The sequence below is a fragment of the Cornus florida genome, unplaced genomic scaffold, assembly GCF_030987335.1.
Source record: "Cornus florida cultivar Cherokee Brave unplaced genomic scaffold, ASM3098733v1 CherokeeBrave_3.0.0_Hap2_Chr09, whole genome shotgun sequence".
In the NCBI taxonomy this organism is placed as follows: domain Eukaryota; kingdom Viridiplantae; phylum Streptophyta; class Magnoliopsida; order Cornales; family Cornaceae; genus Cornus; species Cornus florida.
Window position 1 is genome coordinate 83,020,200 of NW_026775579.1, and position 24,543 is coordinate 83,044,742.

Sequence of the window (24,543 nt, forward strand, 5' to 3'; positions counted from 1 at the left end):
ATTTAAGCCTACTATACATACGCTCTCAAGACGCCACCACTCTAAAAAATTTTAGATTTTGACGCTTTCGCTCCCTATCGATGTGACTTAGGTTGGATCTTGAAGTCTAACCGAATTCGAAAAATGAAAATCACGTTTTCAGATAGTTTTTAATAAATAGGAACCGAATTGGAATCGTTGGGACTTGAAGTTTAACCGAATTCAAATCGAATTGTGAAAGATGGAACCGAATATATTTCGGTTCCACAGTTCTATTTAGATAAAATTGATATATATATATATATATATATATATATATATTTATTTATTTATTTATTTACTTCTTCTAAGAAAACAAAATATATATTATAGGGACAAACAAAAAATTAACAAAGTATAATATAATTATAATTATAATACAATATATATATACTCCTATATTATAATGGAATTGTAATTATAAATTGTAATATAATATATATGGACTAATTGTAATTATAATATATATTATATATTATGGAATTATAATTGTAATGATTGACTATAAATTGTAATATAATGAAATCAGTTCGGTTTGGTTCCGAAGGGTTTGGAATCGGAACCGAACCGAAATACAGTTCATCAATTTTGGAATCATAACTGAGACTAAACCGTTGACGAATCGAATTCGAATCGCTTCCGACCGGTTCTTTATGCACCCCTAATTATGCTTTCTTATTTAAAATAGTCATGGTATTTGGAGTGCGTGTTTTAGTTTTCTTATCCAAATAATAAAAAAATTGTATAAAAAGTTTAAAAACTTAACTTGGTTCAAATTTGTGAAATTGTTTTCTAAAAATTGATTATATGATAGTTTTCTCAAAATAGTTTTCTTTTAAAAAACTGAAGTAAATTTTTATCTTTTTAATTGGTGTAAGGGGTTGGGTTTTTTCCCAGTTACCATCTAATACTCAATTCAAAAACTAAGTTGTTATATGATAATTAAATTCAAATTCGTGATTGGAGCATCTTATTTGCCCATTTACTCTAAAGCCAAAGTGTACTTGGTAACAATTTAAACATTAAAACGAACCATCGAGACAACGCTGGGCATGACATCTACAAGCACCTAGATTATTAGATGACAATGTCTGTCTACTCTTATGACCTCAACATCCTCTCCATTTAAATCTAGCTGGACAAGAATCTATTACATTTTCCCCCAACATAAACTAACAACAATCTCGTTATAGTCGAATTACCTGTTTAGAACATCTCCAATAAACTCTTCGAAATTTGACCCATCAAGAGCTGATTCGAAAATAGACTTCTTGGCATTTTGTGCCACTCTGACACATCTTGTAATTAATTATACCCAGTCTAAGACTATCCGTCAATTTATCTTGATCCAATTTATTTTAAATTAAAAAACAAGGAAGAAGGGGAAATTGTTTTATTTTTAGAGGAAAATATAAAAAGAAAAATAAAAAAAGTTATCTGAAAACTATGTCGTTTAGACTACCGACTGCGACGTCCAAACCTCAGAACTCTGATTAATCAGAGAAGTTCGGTTGGGTTGTGAAGATGGAGTGAGTTAAAGTCCCAATCTGTCGAGAAAATGGGAGATCAAATGTGCTTCGAGTGCCTTCAAAGTCGAATCTGTGCCGATTTCTCCGACAAAGTCATCTTCTCCCATGGCATCTCTGATTCGGCCCTCCCTTTCGGCTCAACCGGAGTTGTTCAGGTACCATACGCACACATATACACTACACATATACACACATATTTATATAATTTCATGTGATACTACTGCTTATATATTACCAACCTTCTCTCAATTTCGTTCATGTCATTTTGGATTTTGCAGCAGATGGCAAATTATAGCGGGGAGGTTTTACCTCAGTTCACACTGGTGTATCTGCCCACTCGTGAAGACGATTGCTTGGCAAAATACATGTATGTTCTGTGATTTTAATTTTCGCCTATCTATCTATCCAGTTTAATTTATGAAAATTATTTTTTGTTGTCCAAAACTCGTATTTAGGCTATAAGACTTGTGTTTCATTGCTAGGAAGCACGAACAACTAATTTGTAATTGGAGTCTTGAATTTATTCAATTGAGCTTCTAATTGAATGACAGCAATAATTTGTAGAAACGAGAGGTATATGATGATTGAAACCGGGGTTTAAGAATCAAAGCAACAAGGCAATGATATAATGAACATAGTATCAGAAAGATTTACGCGGGTTTTGACCATTGGGGGAGATGAGAAGGAATCTGTATATGAGAAGCAAAACTAGTGTAAATCTAGAAGGGTACTCTTGTCCTGGTTTTTTAGTTTGGATTAGTAGGCTAATCTTTCTGGCCTGAATTGGCTGTTTGCCCGAATGTTTTGGCAACTCTGGGCAAAGTGGGATTGTCAATTTTTTGTTCACTGAATATGTGGTTATTTATATTGTTCTTGAAGCCTATAGGTGGCTCACTGGGGTATCACATTGTTCATAAATGGGGGTTTCTTTGTACAGGTCAACCCTTAGGAAAGAAATCAATTTAATACAACACATCAATTACTGGAGGCTAGTTTAGGTTCTGCGAAAAAAACTCAATACACGATTCAAACGGCTTCTTCTCTTCATTCATTACCACTGAGAATTTGTTGCAGATGTTGAAATGTCCTATAATATTATTTTAGTTGTCTATGGGTGTCAAGCGTAATTTGAACCAGCAGCTACTTTAACATCTAAAGCAAACATTGATTAAATGGAACCCTCGGAAAAGGGAGAATAATTATCTATGTAGTAAGCAGTTCTTTCTGCTGCTACAATTTGAAGATAGCTACACATATAATCTACATCTAGCATATACAGAATACCCTCCTTGTGTTTCTATAATCTAATATGATTTTGATATGATGTTATTCAACTTTGTTTTATTATTGACAGTGATGAATACTGTGTGGAAGATGGTAAGAGTAATAATAATCATGAGAGTGATGTCAAATTTTTGTCGGTAATTAATCAAGATCAAGCAGAGGTCAGTGTTGGAACGTGGAGTGTTGAAACTCCTTCATTAGATACTAAATCGAACGAATCTCAGTGTTTGTCGAATGGTGGCAGAAAAACATCCCTAGGTGCATTAGGATGCGAAAGTACAACCTGCAACTTTTCAGGTAAGTTTTCTTGCACAAGGACGATCACTGCTTTGGCTCCAATTGCTCGGATTGGCATTTCTTCCTACTCCATATTTGAAGAGATTACTTTGAACTTATTAACTGGGTTTGTTGAAGATCATGTGTTGAGCTCACTGACTCGTCTGATTGGAGGAAAAGCAACAGGATTTGATGGCATAAATTTTCTTGAGTTACTTGGGGTTCCTTCATTTAATGAGAATATCTTTCCTGGTTGTCTGAGGCATCCGAATGTAGCTCCTATCTTAGGGATGCTAAAAACACCCAATTATATCAATTTAGTGCTTCCAAAAACTCCTTACACCTTGGAAAACATTCTTCACTATAGCCCCGATGCCATCAAGTCTGAATGGCATATAAGATTTTTAATCTACCAGCTACTCTCTGCCTTGGCTCACATGCATGGTTTAGGGGTTGCCCATGGTAATATATGCCCATCCAGTATAATGTTGACTGATTCATGCTGGTCATGGCTGTGTGTTGTTAATAAATCTCGGTTATGCTCCAAATTAGGTTCAACAAATGAAGATTGGTCCATTAACCCATCAAGAATAGGTTACTGCATTGAGGACTGTCTTTCTCAAGGACTTTATGCTGATTTGAAGCTTTTCCAATCTATCGATTGGCATTCTGGTTTTGATCTTTGGTGGAGGGGAGAGTTGAGTAATTTTGAGTATCTTCTCATCTTAAACAGATTATCTGGGAGAAGGTGGGGTGACCATACATTTCATACTGTAATGCCATGGGTCATAGATTTCAGTGTGAAACCCGATGAGAATAATGATGTAGGGTGGCGAGACTTGACCAAGAGCAAGTGGCGGTTGGCAAAAGGTGATGAACAATTGGACTTCACGTATTCAACATCTGAATTCCCGCATCACGTTTCAGATGAATGCCTTTCTGAACTGGCTGTCTGCAGTTACAAATCAAGGAGGCTACCCTTGAGTGTTTTGCGTATGGCTGTTCGTTCGGTCTATGAACCAAATGAGTATCCTTCTACTATGCAAAGACTTTATCAATGGACCCCTGATGAGTGTATCCCTGAGCTCTACTGTGATCCCCAAATATTTTATTCTCTACATTCTGGTATGACTGATTTGGCTGTACCCTCATGGGCTGGTTCTCCTGAGGAGTTTATTAAAGTACATCGAGATGCTTTAGAAAGCTATCGGGTTTCATGTCAAATTCATCATTGGATTGACATCACTTTTGGGTACAAAATGTCAGGTCAGGCAGCTCTTGCTGCCAAAAATGTTATGCTGCCTGCATTGGACCCTACAATGCCCAGGTCGGTAGGACGCCGTCAGCTCTTCACTCAACCACACCCTGCTCGTCAAGTTGTTACCAGGAAAAGTAGTGATACTGCCAATGAAGTAGCTACACCTAGGTACATAGTCAATGAAATCGAGGCTGAGAAACCTCTCCTTCGTGAAACTGCTAATTTACAGGAGTTAGAAGCAGCAGCTGCATTTTGTGAACATGCTCAGCATTTGAGTCCTTTATATTGCTATCATATAGAAAATCTTGTAAAGAATGACTCTTTCGTGGAAGAGCCTCCAAGTGAGAGTTTAGTGAAGAATATATTCAGGACACCTGACTTTGGCTGCAATAATGGGTTGCCATCTACGATTGATTTCAATTTTCTTCTTGAGAATATTGAGGTGGATGATGACAATTCTATGGGACTGGGATATCAGGAGTTACTGCTTTGGAGGCAGAAATCATCTTGTTCCAGGACTTTTTCTGAAGATATTGCCAAGGACATATTTTCTATTGGGTGCATTTTAGCTGAACTTTATCTGAGGAGGCCACTGTTTGATTCAACCTCATTAGCTGTGTACTTGGAGGACAGTGTTTTACCTAGATTGATGCACGAACTTCCCCCCCATACTGAAGTGCTTGTTGAAGCATGCATTCGGAAAGACTGGAGAAGGTATTTGTGTCTCATTCCCTTTTCTTACCTTAAAAGTGGTTAAATTTTGGTCAAACACAATTGGGATCTATGTGATTCCTAACTTCTTCTTTTTTTCTTCTCATTTTGCTATTTCTACAAAATCTAAGGGACTTTCTCAATACTAATAAATTATTTTCATTTACAAAATATCAGGAGGCCTTCTGCTAAATGTCTTTTGGAATCTCCTTACTTCCCCACAACAGTTAGATCATCCTACTTGTTTCTTGCGCCACTTCAACTTTTAGCAAAAGATGGTTCCCGTCTTTGTTATGCTGCAAGTTTTGCAAAACAAGGTGCCCTCAGAGCAATGGGAACATTTGCAGCTGAAATGTGTGCTCCATATTGCTTACCACTTGTAGAGTCTCCTCTGTCAGATACTGAGGCTGAGTGGGCTTGTATTCTACTGAAAGAATTCTTAAAATGTCTGAAATCTAAAGCAGTAAAGAAACTGATCGTGCCTACCATCCGGAAGATTCTTCAGGCTAGTTAAGAACTTTGTTTTTTAACATGCCGTTTTTCACATGATTTTCTTACTCGACTTTTTAATTAATGAGGCTTTTATTTCAGGCTACAGGTTATTCACATTTGAAGGTTTCTCTTCTCCAAGACTCATTTGTGCGGGAAATATGGAACCGAATAGGTAAACAAGCATATCTGGAGACAATACATCCTCTGGTTATATCAAATTTGTACATTGCTCCTCATAAGAGTTCAGCTGCTGCTGCTTCTGTGCTGCTAATTGGCTCCAGCGAAGAGCTTGGTGTACCAGTTACAATTCATCAGGTTGAGATCTAGTGTTACCAGTTTTGTTGTTTGATTGATGAAGGAATTTAAGTTTTCCATCCTTCAAAAAATAAAAAAGATCATTTTTTTTTTTTTTTTTTTTTTGCTTGTGTAAATTTTCTGTTGTTGTAACATACTAACCTTTCAGTTATCAGACAATCTTGCCTCTGATTCACTGTTTTGGGAAAGGGCTTTGTAATGATGGAATTGATGTCCTGGTTAGAATTGGTATGCTCAGTTTATTGGCAGATGAGATAGATGTTTTCATGGAAATTTGCTTCTTCAGCTTGTAATCTAATTTCTCTTTTACTTTTCAGGTGGTCTTTTTGGGGAGAATTTTGTTGTCAGACACATTCTACCATTACTAAGAAACGTTGTTCGTTCGTGCGTTGATGTTTCACATGTGAATAAGCCTGAACCAATGCAGAGCTGGAGTACTTTAGCCATTTCTGATTGTTTAATTTCATTGAATGGTCTCGTTGCAGTCTTGCCTAGGGAGGTGGTTGTAAAGGAGCTCTTTGAAGTAAGAGATTTGCTATCTATTTTTTTCTTAATTTTGCTTGTTTGCTTCTTTGAGCATTTGAATTACGTACTCATTTTGCATTTGCGTTATCGATGCAGGATGGAAGTTGCCTGCATCTAATGGTTCTCATGCTGACCAATTTGGAAATTTCTGTGCTTCAGGTGTTCAAATGTCTATTTTGGTTTCTTCACATTGATGTCACGCACATTTAAATTATAAATATCTGTGTAGCATTTCACTTTTTCTCCTGATGTAACACTGAGTTATCCTCCCTTTAATTGTTAAGTTGTGGGATATCTTTTCAAGTATCGAGAACCAATAATTTTTTGACGCTCCCTAAGGTTTAGCTTAATCACACATAAATGCGAAGTGTGGCGCCTGAGACCTATGAGGCTACGACACCCCTAATGTTTGGCATGTGGTATCTTGTGTCAGAGCTCAGACACTATGAAAAATTACTAATATGCCTTTTGACCTTGTGAAAAGATATATTTGACACGTTAATTGACCAATTTACTCCCAGTAGGACTCTTAGATGACGCGGCGAATCAGTTTGACCTTTGTGGAATGACATCATTCATTTCATTGCAGATCTGTGCATCAGAGGAAGTACTCCTGATGCGTAATGACTGCGGCCTGTCTTAGAAGAGATATCAATTGAATAAGAAATAGTTCAAGTTTGACCTTTGTTTTACTGTTACATTCAACCATTTATTAGCGACTCCACTTGGTGGTAGTGTATCGAGTAGATTCTTATAATGCCATCACCCTTCTTTCTCTGTCATGCATCACATGCTGGCCAATCAGTTTTAAAAGTTTCATTTATGCCATAATTACTCTGTTTGCCAGGTTGCTGCTACAAGTCTCATTGCAGTTTGTCAGCAGATTGGACCAAATTTAACAGCATTGCATGTCCTGCCAAAACTCAAGGATCTTTTTGACGAGCTTGCTTTCTCTCAAGAAACAGCTGACATTTCTGGTTCTCTTAGCAGAAGCTTGAAGGTTTCCAAACCAAAATCAGATGAGGAGGATCATATTGAAAGCCGTATGGACCTTGTGTGGGTGCTCATCATATTCATACCATCTTCTTTAATACTTTGTTTTAGGGTGATTCGTTAACTGTTTGTGGGTGGTATCATACAATCTCATCTTGTTTAGCATCTGTTTAATTAGTTAGCACATTTGCAGGTTTCTTTTGTATCCACATTTTGCATCTCTTCTCGGCATAGAGAAACTTCGTCAGTGTTGTGCCACATGGTTGCTTCTTGAGCAATTCCTTCTACGGTGTCATAACTGGAAGGTATTCTTGTTTCATGCTCCGAAGAGCATTATGCATTTGTTGATTTGAAGATCAATACTAGATCCACATATTTGTGCTTGTCACACTTCATATTTCTGAGCCTGTCGTGATTCAGTGGGAATACACAGGGGAATCATCTCGAAGTGGTTTGGACAATATTAATGCTAAAAGGCCTGGTTTCCGCAAGAGCTCGACATCTGAATACAATCCTGCTAAACTGTTGCTCAACGGGGTTGGGTGGTCAATACCACAATCACAAGGAAATAGAAGTTCCAAAAACTTGATGCCTCTTAAGCAATTGAATGACTTTCAGCAGAGGTCAGTCGAGAGGCATGTAACAACCTCAAATTTCACAAAGCTTGAACCCTGGTACTGGTTCCCTAGTCCGGCAGCTAGCTGGGATGGGCCTGATTTTCTGGGTCGTGTTGGGGGTCTTAAAGATGAACTTCCATGGAAGATCAGGGCATCTGTCATTTCTTCTGTCCGTGCGCATCATGGAGCACTAAGGTCTGTAGCTGTTTGCCAAGATGAGTGCACAGTTTTCACAGCAGGAGTTGGTCCAGGATTCAAGGGAACCGTTCAGAAGTGGGACTTATCAAGAATCAATTGTATATCTGGTTATTATGGCCATGAGGAGGTTTGTTCTTCTATTTTTTGGGTTATATTAGATCATTTGTATTATACGATTCATAGAAATCAAAATTGTTGTCTGAGTTTAAGAAGCCCTTTTTCCCCCTTGTTTTGCTTTGTTTTTGAGAAGTGCTGGTATTAAAATTGAATTCTGAAAAGATCAAAGTGAGGACCAATTCTTCTTGTTAGTTTTTCTTTCATATGTGCAGCTGCTTTGTGCAATAGTTTTTGCTGCTTGTAGCCCACATAATAAGCAAACACGAATTTGGTCGTGTCTGTTATGGGGTGCAAACTACCTATTCTTTTGGCCTGTGATGGCTGTTATTCTTGTTCATTTCCTTGCAATTGAGGAAAAACAATTGTGCTGTCATTCAGAATACTAATTAAATAAATCATTGACTAGGCTACTGCGTTGTTCTTAAAGGTAAAAGTTGTAGTTAAAACAGTTGACTAATTTTCTATGCATTGAAATTGAGTAGAAAGTGGCTAATATAGCGACACTTAAATGAAAAAAAACTCTCCCTTGAGGTGTGCATTGGTTCAGAGCAAAATGGAGCGATTTCGATTCAATTGTGTGTTAATCTGTTGAATAATAGTCAGTCATAATGAATTCTTTTCATTTCTTATCAAAAGCCCTTGACGGTCTTGTCTTATGCACGTTTTGCTTACTGTTTTTGAAGTTGTATTTGCATTTATCAAATTCTTATTCATCATCATCGCGCTTGCCTTAATCCCATGTGAAAGAGGCCGGCCACCTGAATTCTCTTTCTCATTTCTTTTCTATTACAACAAGCCACATCTAGGCTTATTCTTGATAAATAATAGTTGAGTGCCAAAACATTCGCTAAACAACAGCAATATCTTGTCATATGAGCTGCTAACACCTAGGCTGTCTTTACTGTTTTACCTAAAATATCTTGTCATTGAATCTATTATTTGAAGTGCTCGCTTTAAACATAAATTTCTTCATTGAAGCTATTGACAATGAATTTAGTGCTGAATTTGAGTTGATAACATATTGCGGAGTTGATTCTAATGTTTGTCCACACTCTAATGATTGATCATAAATCTCTTGACCATTTTCTTGTATGTATTTCATTTAATTGGTTAGCCCACTTCCAAGGATCTTTGATTCTGGCCTATGTCAGTTTTAAGTTCATGTGGGTATTTGTTCGAGTTACTGCTCAACTGAAATTACTTATGCAACTTTCAGGTCGTGAATGACATTTGTGTCCTATCCTCCCTTGAAAGGGTAGCTTCTTGTGATGGAACAATACATGTTTGGAATAGCCAAACAGGGAAACTAATATCAGTTTTTGCTGAATCATCTGCTAGTTCTGCACATTTTGCTAGCCCTTTGGCTGCTGCATCAAAGGCAAATACTGACCATCCCAATATGCTGAATTCCAATCCACTATCAAGTGGAATATTGACTTCTACATTCGATGGGAGCTTATACACCTGTATGCACCACTTAGAATTTGTTGAAAAGTTTGTAGTTGGTACGGGAAATGGTTCTCTTAGGTAAATAACTGTTTCCAGAATCAGATTTTCATTCCCAATTGATGCAGATGAAGAATAATTCTCTCTTTCATGCAGTTCAGTTCTCTAAATTTCACCTTGCCATGCAGATTTATTGATATTGCTCGAGGTCAAAAACTTCATCTATGGAGGAGTGAATCTGTTGAATCCAGCTTTCCTTCCCTAATATCTTCCATATGCTCATGTGGATCTGACAAAATGCAAGCTAGTGGAGCTGTGCCTTCACCATCTTGGATTGCTGCTGGACTTAGTTCCGGTATTTGCAAGTTGCTTGATGTGAGGAGTGGAAATGTTATTGCCTCATGGAGGGCTCATGATGGATATGTGACAAAGGTATGTTAAATTGCCAAAATCAAATTCCACTTTAATGAATTAGCATTTCATTCATCTTTCCCCGCCTGCAGTTAGCTGCACCAGAAGACAATCTGCTTGTTTCCAGCTCTCTTGACAAGACTCTACGAATTTGGGACTTGAGAAGGTAATCCCCAAATTACCATATTTTCTATGAGTATTTCTTAGACAATGCGCTTTAAAAACACGTAGTGAATGAGCATGATTCCTTCCAGGCATCAACCAAGAGAGATTGTGAGTGATATTAATTATGTGATATGATACATATCTTGGGCTTGAGCATTAGCCTTCTTATGACTATGTTATTGGGTGGACTCCTATACCTTGGGGACATGAAGGCATATATACAACTATCTACATTTCACTACAAATCTACCCTTACTAAAACTTCCTGACAACATTTCAATGCAAGTGTTATTGGATAAGAAGCATTGAACCCTGGTAGGTTATTAGAGATACCGAGTGATTGAAGTTCCCTTGATCTGCTGTTCGGCACAACATGGTAAGATGACCTTTGAAAACCACCTTGAGATTAAAATAATAATGGAAAGGATCTTTTGTGACATGTCACTTATTAACCCTGGCCCCCCGCTTTCGCTCACACTCCCAAAAAAATATTATTATTAATAATAATAATAAGTATTAAAAAAATAAGGTGTGTACTCTCCTCCCTATTGATGTCCAGACGGTCCAGGAATTTTAGTGCGCTGGTCGTTCTCAGCCTGCTTCAAAATCTTACAGAAGTGGATAACAAGGGAAGGAAAGTTTTGCACCGGAATATAATTTACACCAATTCACATTCCAATATGTATACATATGTGTATGTTGATGTATAGAGATTTATGAGGATCACTGCTGGTTCGGCAATAAAATGCTTGAGCGTCGGTGCCACCAGCGTAAGTTTGATCCTCAAAGCAGCCACTATGGAAATATCAAAAGTTAGGTCTTTCTCGAGTCCTCACTCCCCAGGACTCTGTCATGGCGGGACTAGAACTGTTTAATGCCCTTCTTAATGCATAGAGATTTATGTGCATATGAGCATGTCTAACTATACAAGTGGGCTGTCTTTTCCCATCATATGGATTCCTTAGCTAAGATTTTCTGATTCTTTTTTCTATTGGAACAATTCAAATGATGACTTCCTCCAAAGAAACTTGCAATTTCTATTATCCTATACTGAATGAATTGGAAGTAGCGTATGTGGTTATGTAATGTAGTAGTGTTGAAGTTCATTAAATCTTTCCTCCCCTCTGATTGTTGCCTTTGTGGACCCTCTCTTGCAGGAATCCATCACAGTCGTCCATTGTTATCAGGGGTCACAATGACAGTGTATCTGGTTTCTCTGTGTGGGGACAAGATGTGATTTCAATATCTAGAAACAAGATTGGGCTTTCCTCTTTAACAACTCGAACTGCAGATGAGGTATGCTACGAAAATTTTACCTTCGCTGATGCATACTACTTGCATCACGACAACCATGGCCTTGTTTGTTGCATATATAGCAGGGCCTCCTAAATTTTATTATTATTATTATTATTTTTTATTAAATTTTTTTTTTTGAATTAGTGTCCCATCCATTCATCTATACAGAAAAGCGCACAAACTTCTAGAAATTAGACCTTTTAGTTGGAGTAATCCTACCTTCAGGTTGCCACATTCAATTGCATGGCTAAGAGTTATATGGCTTTGTTGGTATGACAACTTTTCTTCTTGAACCCAACTTTTCTTCTGATAAAATGGTAATTTTAACAGTTTGAGTTCTGATTGGATGTGTTGACCATTTTGATTCAGAAACAAAATCATGTGATTGGTTTTTGTATGATTAGTTTGCTTCAGTAATGGAAGGATTTCCATATATTTGGCAAATTGGCAGTGGTAATAATCTGGTTGCTTCTTAAAATGGCATGTGTGCATTTGTGATCTTAATGGAAGAAACACAGACATCTGATCAACTTTAGAAGTATATTTTTCTTTCAACTTTAGAAGTATATTTTTCTTTCTTATACACCACTCTTTTTTTTGGGTATAATGATTGTATCAATATACAATAAGGAATTGGATAGAGATACATGTCAATCATCAGCCATGAAACTTGAGTTGGCAACTTGGATTCTTCATGGTGGTTATGATTTATAAGTGAATTTGCCTACCGATGCTAACGTGGTCTAATAGATGAATTCTAGTTAATGTTTTAGATTATCAATTCATTCATGCAGGTTCAATTTTGGGATCATTGTTTTGTTCATTTCTATTATTCTTGTTTATAAAATTATGTAATTTCCATGGTGGCAGGATGGGCAGCATCGTGTGACACCTCAGCATCTCTACATGGCAGATAATGGAATGAGGAACATGTCTGTGTTATCGAGTATAAGTATTCTGCCATTTTCGCGACTGTTTTTCGTTGGAACAGAAGATGGTTACTTGAGAGTCTGTTGTTAGATTTTGCCTTCGGTTTCTATACATATATGATTGATTGGGATATGCCCATTCTCCAAATCAGGAAATTGCTGGAGTATATTTTTTCATTGTAAATTATGTATATCATTCATATTAACTATTTATTTGTCTTAGTGAAAAGGCTTGCCTTATTGACCTTCCTGATCAACACAGCTAGTTCAAATTTGTACCTGAGCTTGTGGATCATTTCAAAGATTCACCTTTTGGGTAAGACACAACCTTAAAAGTGGTAGCTGTTCATTTCCGAGGATCAGAGATGTATATTAAGAAGAATCATGTAGATCCCCAGTTTTGTGTTCGTTAATTTGTTCAATGTTGAAGTGACTGAAAATACATATTTCATTAGAATCAGTGACTGATATCAGCAAGCTAAAGATGCACTCATTAGTTACAAGTCAGATTGGAAAGGCCTCAACTTACCTCGTGAGAAGTTAGTGTGGGTATAAAATTCGACCAAAAAATTTAAGCTAGTAAGTTAGATCCGGACAACTCTAACAATAGCCATCATCGGAAAAGTATATGTCATAAAGACGGATCATCGAAAAAAGGAATAGGAGAATCCATCAATGGTGTAAGAAGATCTTCTTGTTGCAGCTTTCTGGGCTATAGTGGGTATCACGGTGCCAGCAAAATCACGACCGCGTTAAATCCGGGTATAAGTCCAATCCATTGAATTTAGTTGAATTTAGATGATAGCACTGACACGACCGCGTTAAATCCGGGTATAAATTCTTCTAGATTGAAGCTTAGTCCAATTTGACTTATTTTTTTATTTTATACCTTATGCTTTTCTATATTTTAAGTTCAATCCTAGTAATTTTTAAGTTATTCAATTGTCTAATAATTAAAAAAATAATAATATTGTCTAATAATTTAATCTTCTTTTTTCCATTATGAATTTATTTTATTAGAGTCTTTAACTAAAGTTGTGACTTTTTAAGACCTTTTTTTCCCCCACTTCTTTTTATTTTCCTTTTCCCCCCTGACTTCACAGTTAAGAAAGCTGTGATTATTTCATACCCCTCTCCCATCTTTACGAAGCACAACTCTCTCACCATCTCTGCGAACAAGGTATTGTGATTATTTTTTTGTTTTGTTATGTTGTAGCTTTTTTCCTGCTTGATTTAAATTTTTTAATATTTGTGCTCTTTTTCATTTATTTGCTTTGATAAGTTTAACAAACTTTACGTGGTTTTAGTTTAATTTCACGGATCTAAATGTTCTTATATGTTTTCTATAATTGTTGATTTTAGAGATTTCATTATTTGATTTTGTATAAGAAATTGGTTGGATTTGGCCATTTGGATTGTTGGTTGATTTTGTAGGATCAAAAAGCCTAATCTTGCTCCCAAATAAAACAAAAATAAACATTTTTGCGAATTAAAAATGTTTAGTTTCATGGATTATCTAAGTGTTGTCATGTTTTTTATAGTTGTTGATTTTTAGAGAACTCATATTTGTTTATGTTTGAACAGGAAATGGGTTGTTGTTTTAGGGAAATATCTGAACTTCATTTCAAATAATGCAAAAAAAAAAAACATTTTTGCTTATTAAAAAAATAATCAAACCCATTTTAAACTGGTTAATCGAGTTAGAATCAATTCTCCATCTTTTCTTTTATTTGTTTCAGTTTATTCAAAATTCAAATGATGTGAAAAGTTACGCTTATGTTGAATCTACCCTTTAGGATGTGTCTAACTTGATTTGAATCTAGTAAAAAATGTTACTAGGAACTAAATATAATATAATATTGAAACTTTGCTTAGTTTTATTATTATTTACCATTTTCACGAACTTTTAAGTTTAAACCAGCGTTGTCAATTATGGGGTATGCCTGCTCAACATTTGCCTCCATTTTTTGTGTGTTTTGTTCTGTGACCTTTAATTCATTTATTTGTTGAGAGAACTGTTACATTATCTTGCTGTGCAGCTTTACCAAATGGGCCCAACGGAGACCCTTGTGTTCCGTGCACACGCGATTGGGGACGTTGGCGTGTTGTCCAATAATATCCTTAGAGACGTGCGTATGGCCTGCAGGGACCAAGACTCCCATAGCGAGGTTGATTGCCATTTTTCCAGGGTGAACAACACGGGCACGGCCTTTGTACGAATCAATACCCGGGCCAGTGTAAACTTATTGAAAATTGCGGAGCTCAGTTGCCATCAATTACCGTGTTTGGGTTCAGATCGCCACGAGTGCAATGTTGTCTTCCAATTTGAGCGTTCTTACCGGGGGGGTCACATTTCTGGCTACGCCACCAATGAGACCCCTGAAATGCTGCCCATCGGCCAAGTTTTTGAAACCAGGCTTGCTGCTCGCCTAAGTGAAGCCTGGAGGGAGGGCAGTTGCCCCTCGTTGGGACCGAATGGTACAATCCATATTGCTTTTGAGTACGACAAGGAAACCATGGTTCCCACTCGGATCCACACCATCCACATCTCCACTCAACATAATGTCGTCGTCACTGATGAGCTTGTTGCCAGTCTCTTACCGGTAATCAGGGATGTTATCCCAGAGCAGTACCTAGATGAGAACACCTTCATCCACCTCCAACCATCTCCCTACTTTCTAGTTGGGTGTGGTTCCACCGGCTATGAAAGTATCACTTGCGCCAGGCTCATCAAGGGCGTTTTTGGTGGGTGGGGCGACTTCGCAAATCAGGAGCCCAAAGAGAACACTGCCAGGCTGGCTGCAAAGCACATTGTGGCCGAGGGGTATGCCCGGAGGTGCAGAGTGGATGTTTACTATGATATCGGTGCTCCCGAACCTTTGTCTGTTTCTGTAGACACATACGGGACTGGCACCATTTCCCACGAGGAGATTCTCAATATTGTGAAGAGGGAATTTGATTTTGGGCCGGACATACTTACCATGAACCTGGATCACGAGAGGGGTGGTGGCAATGGCAGCTTCTTGAAGACCATGCTGCCCATGGATTTTTTTGGTGGATTTCACGGGGTAGGAAATTGTGAAGCCCTTCGATTCGGATCCATTGGGATATCATGTCACTGAGGTACACATAATTTCCTGCTTGTGTTGCTGTGTCTTTTTATTTTTATTTTTATTTCCTGGGTTTATATTTGCCATTAATCTGGATATAGTTGCCATCATTCTTAATCTTAGCACGGGTGCAAATGGCAGGTTCTGGAAGACTGCTGTCTATTGGAAGTTTCGCAGGGACTCTTTCTTTCGCACTCTATGGTTTGTTCACTCAGCTTGTTGAATAAATGAAAACAACATGGCTTGCTTGTATTAGCCATCTATGGTTTGTTTTACTCCGCTTGTTGAATCATTTTTCCTATGATAGAAAACAATATGGCTTGCTTGTATTTACCCAGTGTTGTTCAATCATTTTTCCTCTGTTGAAAACATCTCATTTGGTTTCTCTTTTGTTGTTTTGTATTATCTGAATCATTTTTCCTATGATGAAATCTTTATGTGATAAAAAGTAAATTCTCATCGCTAACCATTGTTTCAGGTCTTTAAGTCATCTATCTTTGAGTGGTCTGTTATTCCATCTCTCAGATACATGCTCTATTCGTTGATGCTTCTTTTCCTTTGTAGTTGGTTTGTTCCTGTTAATAAAAAACATAATCACAACTCTCGATGAATCAAGATTGGCTCCCGGAAAAGAGTGTATACCACCATATCAACTCCGTTGCAGGTCGGTGTGAAGCAGTGAAGTCGATATTTTACTCCTCTCTGTTTTGAGATACCAAATACAATACACTATATCAGTCATCACCACTTAACAACCCAATCACACCACCACCACCACCTCCGACATCAGGATACAACAATAAAAAAAAAAAAAGAAAAAAAAAAAAACAGAAGAAGAAGATATAAGTAATATATATTTTTGCCATTTTATCCATATAGTCATAAATAACTCACTAATTTGAATTATAAAATCAACCCGACTAATCCTGAAAGTATCCAAAACGTATCATTGCCACCATGTGTCTCAGCCGTGTCCGACCAGAAAACAAAATATTTACCATTCAGAATTCTTCTAGCCGTACCCGTATCCACACATGTTCGAGCCATATCCGCATATTAGAAAAGTGTATTAAGTATCCAATACCGCCACCGCACCCTAATAGACCTATCCGATACCGCTACCGCACTCTAATACAATGTATCTATATATCTTTTATAAAGAAGCAGAGACAACCTAACGGCAGCATTCAAACACACTCAAAAACATGTGAATGCACTCAATTGTTGAAGTTTCACTGTTAACTGTGAAGTAATCAGTAAATGCATGGTTTCTCATTAATTGTTTCAATCTCTGGTTTAATCCTCAGTAAAGGCCTTATTTAACCTTTATATTTGTTTTTCATTATCCTTTCTACCTTATTATACAAGGAACATCTCCAAACACCGAAAGCAGGAAAATTATAATACAATGAACGTCTGTGACACTGAAAAGGAGGAAATGAATACTTATTCTTAAGACAATCAACGACAACTGAAGGATAAATCATTCAAACGCTTAGTAATTTAGGCTTTCGCTCTGCCTTTAAATTACACATACCGCAAGCTGATTGTCCATTGTTGTGATTTGCTGCTACATGGTACCTCAATGAATCGCTTGCCATGACAAGTCTTTACACCCTAGGAAGACGAGAGCAGGCGCGCGCACAAAATGAAAAGAAGAAAAGAAACACTTCCAATAAGAAACCCACATAGGTGGGTACTAATAATGGGTGACGACCTTTTTTTTTTTTTAAACCGAAAAACACACACATTTCCAAGAAGCGCATCACAACAACTTAAGAAAGACTGCACATAAGCAAACTAACAATTCCAGTTGCACCCTTTAAATATAGAGCAATTATATCGATGACCCGTGTAAGAAGGAAGAGAGCTTCAACAGTATCCAACAATGGTTCAGTTATACAGTAGCCAGCGTACAGACTAAACCTTGTAAGAGTTTTATGTAACAAGACCTTGTTACCAACAGTTGAACTTAACGCAAACAGGACATTAAAGCACAGGATCATCGGAAAAAGGAATACCAGAATGTAAAACAATATAGCATGATCCATCAATGGTGCCAGAACTCCTGGTTGCAGTTTCCTGGGCTATAGTGGGTATCACAGTGCCAGCAGAATCGCTATAAAGTATAAACAAACTAATTGTATCTTTCATGTTTAGCATACCAGTCTCAGCTTCCGGCTACTAAGGTCATCCTTTGGATTTTGGCCTAGCGTATCCCAGATTGATTAGTTTTTGCACCAGCTTTTTCTCAGCATCTGCCTGAAAACCACCTTAAGGAAAAAAGAGGCCAGACAATGTATTACAGCCAGGAACAAGAACATCCAACACGCTAAATTATGCATGCACCCAAACAAGGCTGATTGATGAAATCCACACTATCAAGTCAGTTTGTTAATAGCTAAACATCACAAAATATGGAATAAATAGAACTTGAGAAATAAAATATTTATGCAAATTTATATTGTTCATATACACATTGAGAGAGACACAGAGAGAGAGAGATTAAACCTCAAGCATGGGGCTGTTTTTTGGTATGTTGCAAGCCAATATGACATTGAGACCAGTCTTCAAAACTGTGAGGACAGTTGCATGTCAGCCCATGAACCCAAATAAAATATTGTGATAGTAATTAATGCATATCACAATTTTACCTAATCGACGAGCAATGCCAGATCCTGTATAATCAGAAGCTCCCCCAATTATGGAAGTAACACTAACTGTGTTTTTCTGCGCATAACCATTAAACTATAAGATGATGATGACAAATCAAATAATAATGACAGATGATTTGAACATTTGTAAGCAAGTATGGCAAGATTATCAACACATGGAGTTATTTATAATTCCCTCTCTAAATTATCAAAATTGAACTTTAGATATTGAAACTTTTGCTGAAATAATAGAAAATCTTATCCCAAAGAATCAACAATGAATGGCAGAAAGGCATGATGTAGAAATTGTCAACTTACAGGTCTTGCCAGCAGAGCGGCATATAAATTTCCGAAATTGGCTGAGTTGCAACCGATCCATGCATATATCTACAAAAACAGTATAGAAAATAGAACCACCAGAGAGAAGAAAGCTAAAGAACTGACTAGAAAGTCTTTTTTTAAATCTGTGTTTAGGAGCATTGAGTAGTTTCCTATTTTCCTTTTTAGGACTGCGTAATACTTTGTATCAGTTATGATATCATAGCAAGTAAAAAAACAAAATGAAGACAGAGAAATAAATACAGTAAAAAAAAAAAATTTATATATTAGATAATTGTGAGTTCTAATGTGCATCATGCTGATTTCTTTTGTTCGCACAAAGTTAGTTTCATTTAAAACAAATGCCTAATGGTTCAGGGTGCCACGAGCTTTCTGAAAGTGACTTTTGACGCACAAAAAAAAAAAAAAAAATAATAATAATAATAATAAAATAAAATTATTGATTAGTTAAAGTGACTTTTGACGTGGTATCCTCAGAATAAGTGATTTTTCATATAGTGTCAATAGAATCATCTCCCACAATCCAGAACACAGTTCCTGCCAGCATCAAGAAATATCTAGACACTTTGACTTTTAATAATCTCTCGGAAAAATGAAGTCAATTCAATTTGGCAACATTAACATAAAATCAAAAGCAAAAAACTAGACCTGGAGAATCAATTTCACTTGATTCTTTATGTAACTGTAAGCACATTGACAGTCCAAATCTAAAAAGATTGGTTAAAGTACATAATAATCCAGTGACAAAGTATGATAAATGTAAACTTACACAGGAAATAAAAGCTGCATATAATCTACATAATCACACAATATCTAGTTTTTGACACAAAAACAGAAACACAAATACGAACCTGACTACTTATATTGGGTAATTTTACTGCATCTGAGCAATGCTTCGCATACACCACATCAATAATCTGTGTTTTTCCGAAAGTAAATTACAACCACCCTCAACAAGTAAAATCAAGTAACAATAAGAGTGTTCCAACAATTGTGAAATGGGGCATCAAGAAAATTGCTTGAATCCGAATATAAAGCAGAAAAAAATCATTGAATAATCAAATTAATGGTTGCATAAGTGATGACACTGCAATCAAGTCATGAAAGGAAGGTTCAATGACGAAAACCAACCTGTTTTTGAAGACGTATGATCTGAAAGTGGAGAGTAACACTATCCGACTCTTCGGAAAAGCAGTTGATTTGCACACCACCTTCGTCATCTTCCTTGTCACTCTGGGAGCTTCCATTAGAATCAGATTAGAAGATGTTCCTCCATCGATTCCCAAACGGTCCATGCCGACAACAACATTAGCCGGTAATACTTCTTCCTTTGAGGCAGAGCAGCTGACATCTATCCCTCCCGGTGCCATTTCACGCAACACACACTATATGAGCTTGGAGCTCAAATGGAACGACTATTTAGAGAAATTAGATAATCATATTAGTTAGATTTTCATAAGCTAAAACTAAGGATTTACAAATTTAGGGTTAAAATTAAGGTTTACATAAATTATATATGCACAGAGTAGAGTGCAGAACAATCTTACCTATTGAGAGTGATTGATTAAACTGAAAGATTGAATATGGTGGGTTTGCTACAGGGGCGAGTGATTTTAGAAAGCTGAGTAAAGCAAATCTTTCCCTGAGAACTTCAAAATGAAACGTGTAAGATTCCGAAGCTTAATCTCTTCATTTTTCCTACGGTTTTCTCACTAACCAAACAAAACATATTGAAAAGCACGCAAGACAGGAAAAAAGAAAGAAGAAGAAGAAGAAGAAGAACATACCGATATATGTCTCTCTATTAATCGCTTCACGAACAGAAACCCAGACTTCCTCGAAACCACCGGCTTTCCGGCACCTCGCCTGAGACTGTAAGAACAGAGTGAAACAGGCGAATCAGAGATCAAAGTGAAGATAAAAGTGTGTGTATCAAAGATGTATATGAAAGGCGAGAGTTACTTGCGAGCAGTTCATTCTGCTGAGAGCTAGGGTTTCGAATGTGGGTGTGGTGGTGTGTGCAGATCAGATCGTGCGAGAGAGTATCAAGACTTTGGTAAAGTGAGTAGTCAAATGGTAATTTGGTCATCTCGCGTGAAAAAGGTAAATAGTCCAACTGTAAAAAATCATTTATTTGTAATAGCCCCATTTCTCTGAAAAAATGGAACTCAAACTCCACTGGTATGTCAGTTGACCACCAAAAGTTTATTTATTTATTTTTTTTTTTTTGGGGAATTTTAAGCAACTGTAATAAATGAATAAAGTATAATTACAATGTGGACCATTTGGCCAAATACCCAAAAACTGGGACAGCAAAGAAGCCCAAAATTAGGCCAAACCTGGGAAATATAGTCGGGGATCAAATTTTAAGCTAATAACCACAATTAACGGCCTTGTTAGCTGTTAATGAAGGATGACAGGCGCGAAATCAGTCCGGCGGTCTTGGGGGAGGGCGGTAGCAAGAGGGCGACAGATTTCAATTATTGAGAATACTTCTGGAGGAAGGGCAATGCTGGAGGAAGGGCAATGCTGGAATCGAAGTGATGGAGTAGTTGATCTTGGCCAAGACTGCTCTTTGCTTAATCTAGTTGCACGTTTACCCAACATATTACAACAGTAACAAATGTGTAACGGATTATTTTAATGAACAATGCTTACTTTAGGCCTTATAAGAAGAAACCTAGACTTTGGTAACTCCACTCCATATTCTTCTTACGCAAGCAAGCCTAAACTTTGTTTTAATTCCTTCGTTTTTAGGAGTGTAAAGAGAATTAGAATTGGATTAGGAAAGAGTTAGAATTGAATAAATAAATCCCGAGTAGAATAGGATTATTATTATGAGTTTTTTTAATAAAAGAAAATATAATTAAACAATAATATATTTAAAGAAAATAAACAATTTCTATAAAATCTACTACAAATTAGCGGTTTTATTTTCTATAAAACTCTATCACATTATATATTTATTATGAGTTTTTTAATAAGTATAATCTAATTAGACAAGAATATATTTAAAGAAAAAATAATAATTTCTGTAAAACTCTATCATAAATTAAATATTTTATTTTCTATAAAACGCTATCACAAATAACGTGTATTTATCTATTTATATTTACCGAAAATAAATTAATTTCTATAAAACCCTACTATAAATTACCTATTTTATTTTCTTTAAAACTCTATCACATATAACCTAAATTTATATATTTATTATGAGGTTTTTAATAAAAGAAAATCAAATTAGACAAGGATATATTTAAATAAAATAAAATAAATTTTTAAAAGAGTTTATATAAAACTCTAACCCAAATTACTGATATATCTATTTATTATGACTTTTTTAATTAAAAAAAATCTAATTAGACAAGAATTATTAATATAAAAAATATTTATTGATTGATATAAAAAATAAAATAATTTTTGTAAACTCTAACACAAATTACAGTTTTTTAATAAAATAAAATCTCATTAGGCAATGATACTTATATTAAGAAAATAAATAATTTATATAAAATTCTACCACAAATTACCTATTTTATTTTCAATAAAACTATATCATATTAAATAAGGATATATTAAAAGAGTTTCTATAAAACACTAAATTAATTTTAAAATAGAACTTTATCACATATAACATATGTATTTGCCTATTTATTATAAATTTTTTAATAAAAAAAAATTAATTAGACAAGGATATATATAAATAAAATAAAATAAAATAATTTCTATAAAATAATTAAAATATATATATATAAAAAAAATTTCCATAAGTTACAAAACATTCATCATGTGCGTGCTTTTTACTAGTATATATATATGGTCAGAAAGAAGCTGCTACGCCACCAGCAGATTCGGGGTGGTTGTGGTTGCTTGCTCCCGCTTCCTCAGCGCCCATCAAGCCAACTTTTCCCCTTCCTGCATGAATCCTTCTATCGCTGGCCGCCATGATAAAACGAGTGAATCCTTGTGCCGCTGACAAGAGCGAAGCCATGATAAAACGAAGAAGAATGCGTAGAAATTCATATGGTGACACGCCATATGAAATCATACACATTATACTCTTGAGACTACCCGTCAAGTCTCTGTTGCGATTCAGGTGCGTTTGTAAATCATGGCTTGATGCAATTTCCGATCCCCAATTCGCAAGATCACATCTTAATGAATCAATTAAGTTTGACCGTCAACGTATCATCCGCTGGGGCTACAACGGATGTAATCACAAAAATTTCGACTCCATAGCCTATGACTGCAGTGATAATTCACAGCAAAAACTATGCTTTCCATTTGAGGAGTATAGGAAGGCTCATGTATTGAGTTGTTCTTGTAATGGTTTAGTACTGTTATTTCTGAAGGTGGACCACATATGTGTACTGTGGAATCCATCCACCGGAGCATACAAAAGGTTCTCAAGTCCTCCTCCTAAATATCACAATTATATACCACGAGGATTTTGCTATGATTCTTTCCTGGATGATTACAAGGTGCTGTTTTTCGGTTTCAGGGATTTTGTGGTTTACAGTTTCAGAAGTCAATCCTGGACAAAGGCTAAGCACTTCCCTTATTTGGGTTATCGCAGTTATTTGGGTTATCGCAGTAGTTGTGGCGTTATTGTCAATGGAGTGTTACACATGGCTGGTTATAAACCCTTGATCAATAATAATAATAATAGAGAGTCGTCGACCTCTGCTAGAGTTGGACCTCCCTCTCCCGGTAGATTGGGCAGGGTTGGAACCTCTGATCCACCAACTTTTATGTTCGGTGATCCCTATAGAAAACATATCATCGTTCCTTGCAATGCACCACTCCTTACAAACCAATCTAAGAAGCAATATGGGTGTGTGATTGTTTACTTTGACATGGTGGATCACAAGTTCAAGGAGATGCCATCACCAAATTGTATAAATGATGGAGATATGTTTGATTTGACGGTTTTGAAGGGATGCCTCAGTTTATATTTTAGTATCAGTGATATGAACTATTTTGAGGCGTGGACTATGGAGCAATATGGTGAGCATCATTCTTGGACCAAGTTAATTGTCATCCCACACTGGATACGTGAGAGACGAATAGGTTCTTTGAAGCTATTGTGTGTTACGAAGAAAGGTAAAATTGTGATGATACTTGATCACATAAAGCTATTCATCTATAATCCTAAAAACAACATGTGCACTCATCTTGGACAAACAGAGGTTGACACAAGGCCACGGGCAGTTTCTATTGTGGATAGTTTGGTTTTTCCCATTCCAACACCTCAAGGAAAAGGAAAGAGGAAAAAACCTACAATTGTAAGGAAGTCAATCAAATAATTTCTATTTTTCTAGTTTCTAGGTTAATTCATGTCTTATGATAATTGTTATGTTTGATATTAGATATTGAAAGAAATATAAATTTTTCCTTTTGTATGGAAAAAAATGGCGTAATTGTTATGTTTTGTTTTTGTTGTGTTAATTAATTACTATAATTAGAATGTATATTCCTAAACTTCATAATAATCAGCATCAAGGTCACTATTGTTTTTTTATTATTTTGTTGTATACTTTTTAAGTATTAGGTGAACTAATAAACTATGTCATTGTGTGTGTATATATATATACACCCAAACATAAACGAAAATAAAGACATATAGCAAAGACTGGTCCACCAAACGCATCAAAATCGCACACTCTCAACGATTCATCATTGAAGCTCTCCACAACACTTCTCATCCTATCCGAAAGCAAATTTAGCTGGAATCCTTGCATAAGCAAGGCTACAAACATAATTGATGACAACTTAGATCCAATACATGAAAGAATCATGCAAATTGATACTCGCAATTTTGCATAGAGCAAAATTGAGGGAGGGTAGATGGATATAATAT

At 36.2% G+C, this 24,543-nt stretch overlaps 4 protein-coding genes across 5 annotated transcripts; 3 read left to right on the plus strand and 1 right to left on the minus strand.

Moving 5' to 3' along the window:
* Positions 1 to 1,527: 1,527 nt before the first annotated feature.
* On the plus strand, positions 1,528 to 12,860 carry LOC132274697 (protein GFS12). 2 transcript variants are annotated; one of them, XM_059776029.1, is made up of 16 exons: positions 1,528 to 1,702; positions 1,826 to 1,914; positions 2,902 to 5,079; positions 5,254 to 5,581; positions 5,668 to 5,883; positions 6,039 to 6,111; positions 6,201 to 6,406; positions 6,505 to 6,567; positions 7,256 to 7,464; positions 7,595 to 7,706; positions 7,822 to 8,343; positions 9,550 to 9,860; positions 9,968 to 10,211; positions 10,283 to 10,356; positions 11,513 to 11,651; positions 12,522 to 12,860. In XM_059776029.1, exons 1-16 carry the CDS (start codon positions 1,577 to 1,579, stop codon positions 12,669 to 12,671), a joined length of 5,040 nt encoding a protein of 1,679 aa, XP_059632012.1. In that variant the 5' UTR covers positions 1,528 to 1,576; the 3' UTR covers positions 12,672 to 12,860. The 2 variants fall into 2 exon arrangements, with proteins under 2 accessions (XP_059632012.1, XP_059632013.1); XM_059776030.1 differs by having other exon boundaries at positions 1,829 to 1,914.
* A 778-nt stretch (positions 12,861 to 13,638) lies between these two features.
* Positions 13,639 to 16,113, plus strand: LOC132274700 (S-adenosylmethionine synthase 1). The gene is made up of 3 exons (XM_059776037.1): positions 13,639 to 13,760; positions 14,620 to 15,703; positions 15,832 to 16,113. Exon 2 carries the CDS (start codon positions 14,629 to 14,631, stop codon positions 15,700 to 15,702), a length of 1,074 nt encoding a protein of 357 aa, XP_059632020.1. The 5' UTR covers positions 13,639 to 13,760; positions 14,620 to 14,628; the 3' UTR covers position 15,703; positions 15,832 to 16,113.
* A 1,023-nt stretch (positions 16,114 to 17,136) lies between these two features.
* Positions 17,137 to 22,629, minus strand: LOC132272994 (uncharacterized). Its single transcript, XM_059774041.1, has 8 exons — positions 22,522 to 22,629; positions 20,471 to 20,555; positions 19,815 to 19,942; positions 19,535 to 19,600; positions 18,663 to 18,731; positions 18,345 to 18,420; positions 18,202 to 18,266; positions 17,137 to 17,952 (listed from the first exon to the last, which is right to left on the minus strand). Exons 1-8 carry the CDS (start codon positions 22,627 to 22,629, stop codon positions 17,881 to 17,883), a joined length of 669 nt encoding a protein of 222 aa, XP_059630024.1. The 3' UTR covers positions 17,137 to 17,880.
* On the plus strand, positions 22,628 to 23,989 carry LOC132272995 (F-box/kelch-repeat protein At3g23880-like). Its single transcript, XM_059774042.1, has one exon. It carries the CDS (start codon positions 22,628 to 22,630, stop codon positions 23,987 to 23,989), a length of 1,362 nt encoding a protein of 453 aa, XP_059630025.1.
* Positions 23,990 to 24,543: the final 554 nt, after the last annotated feature.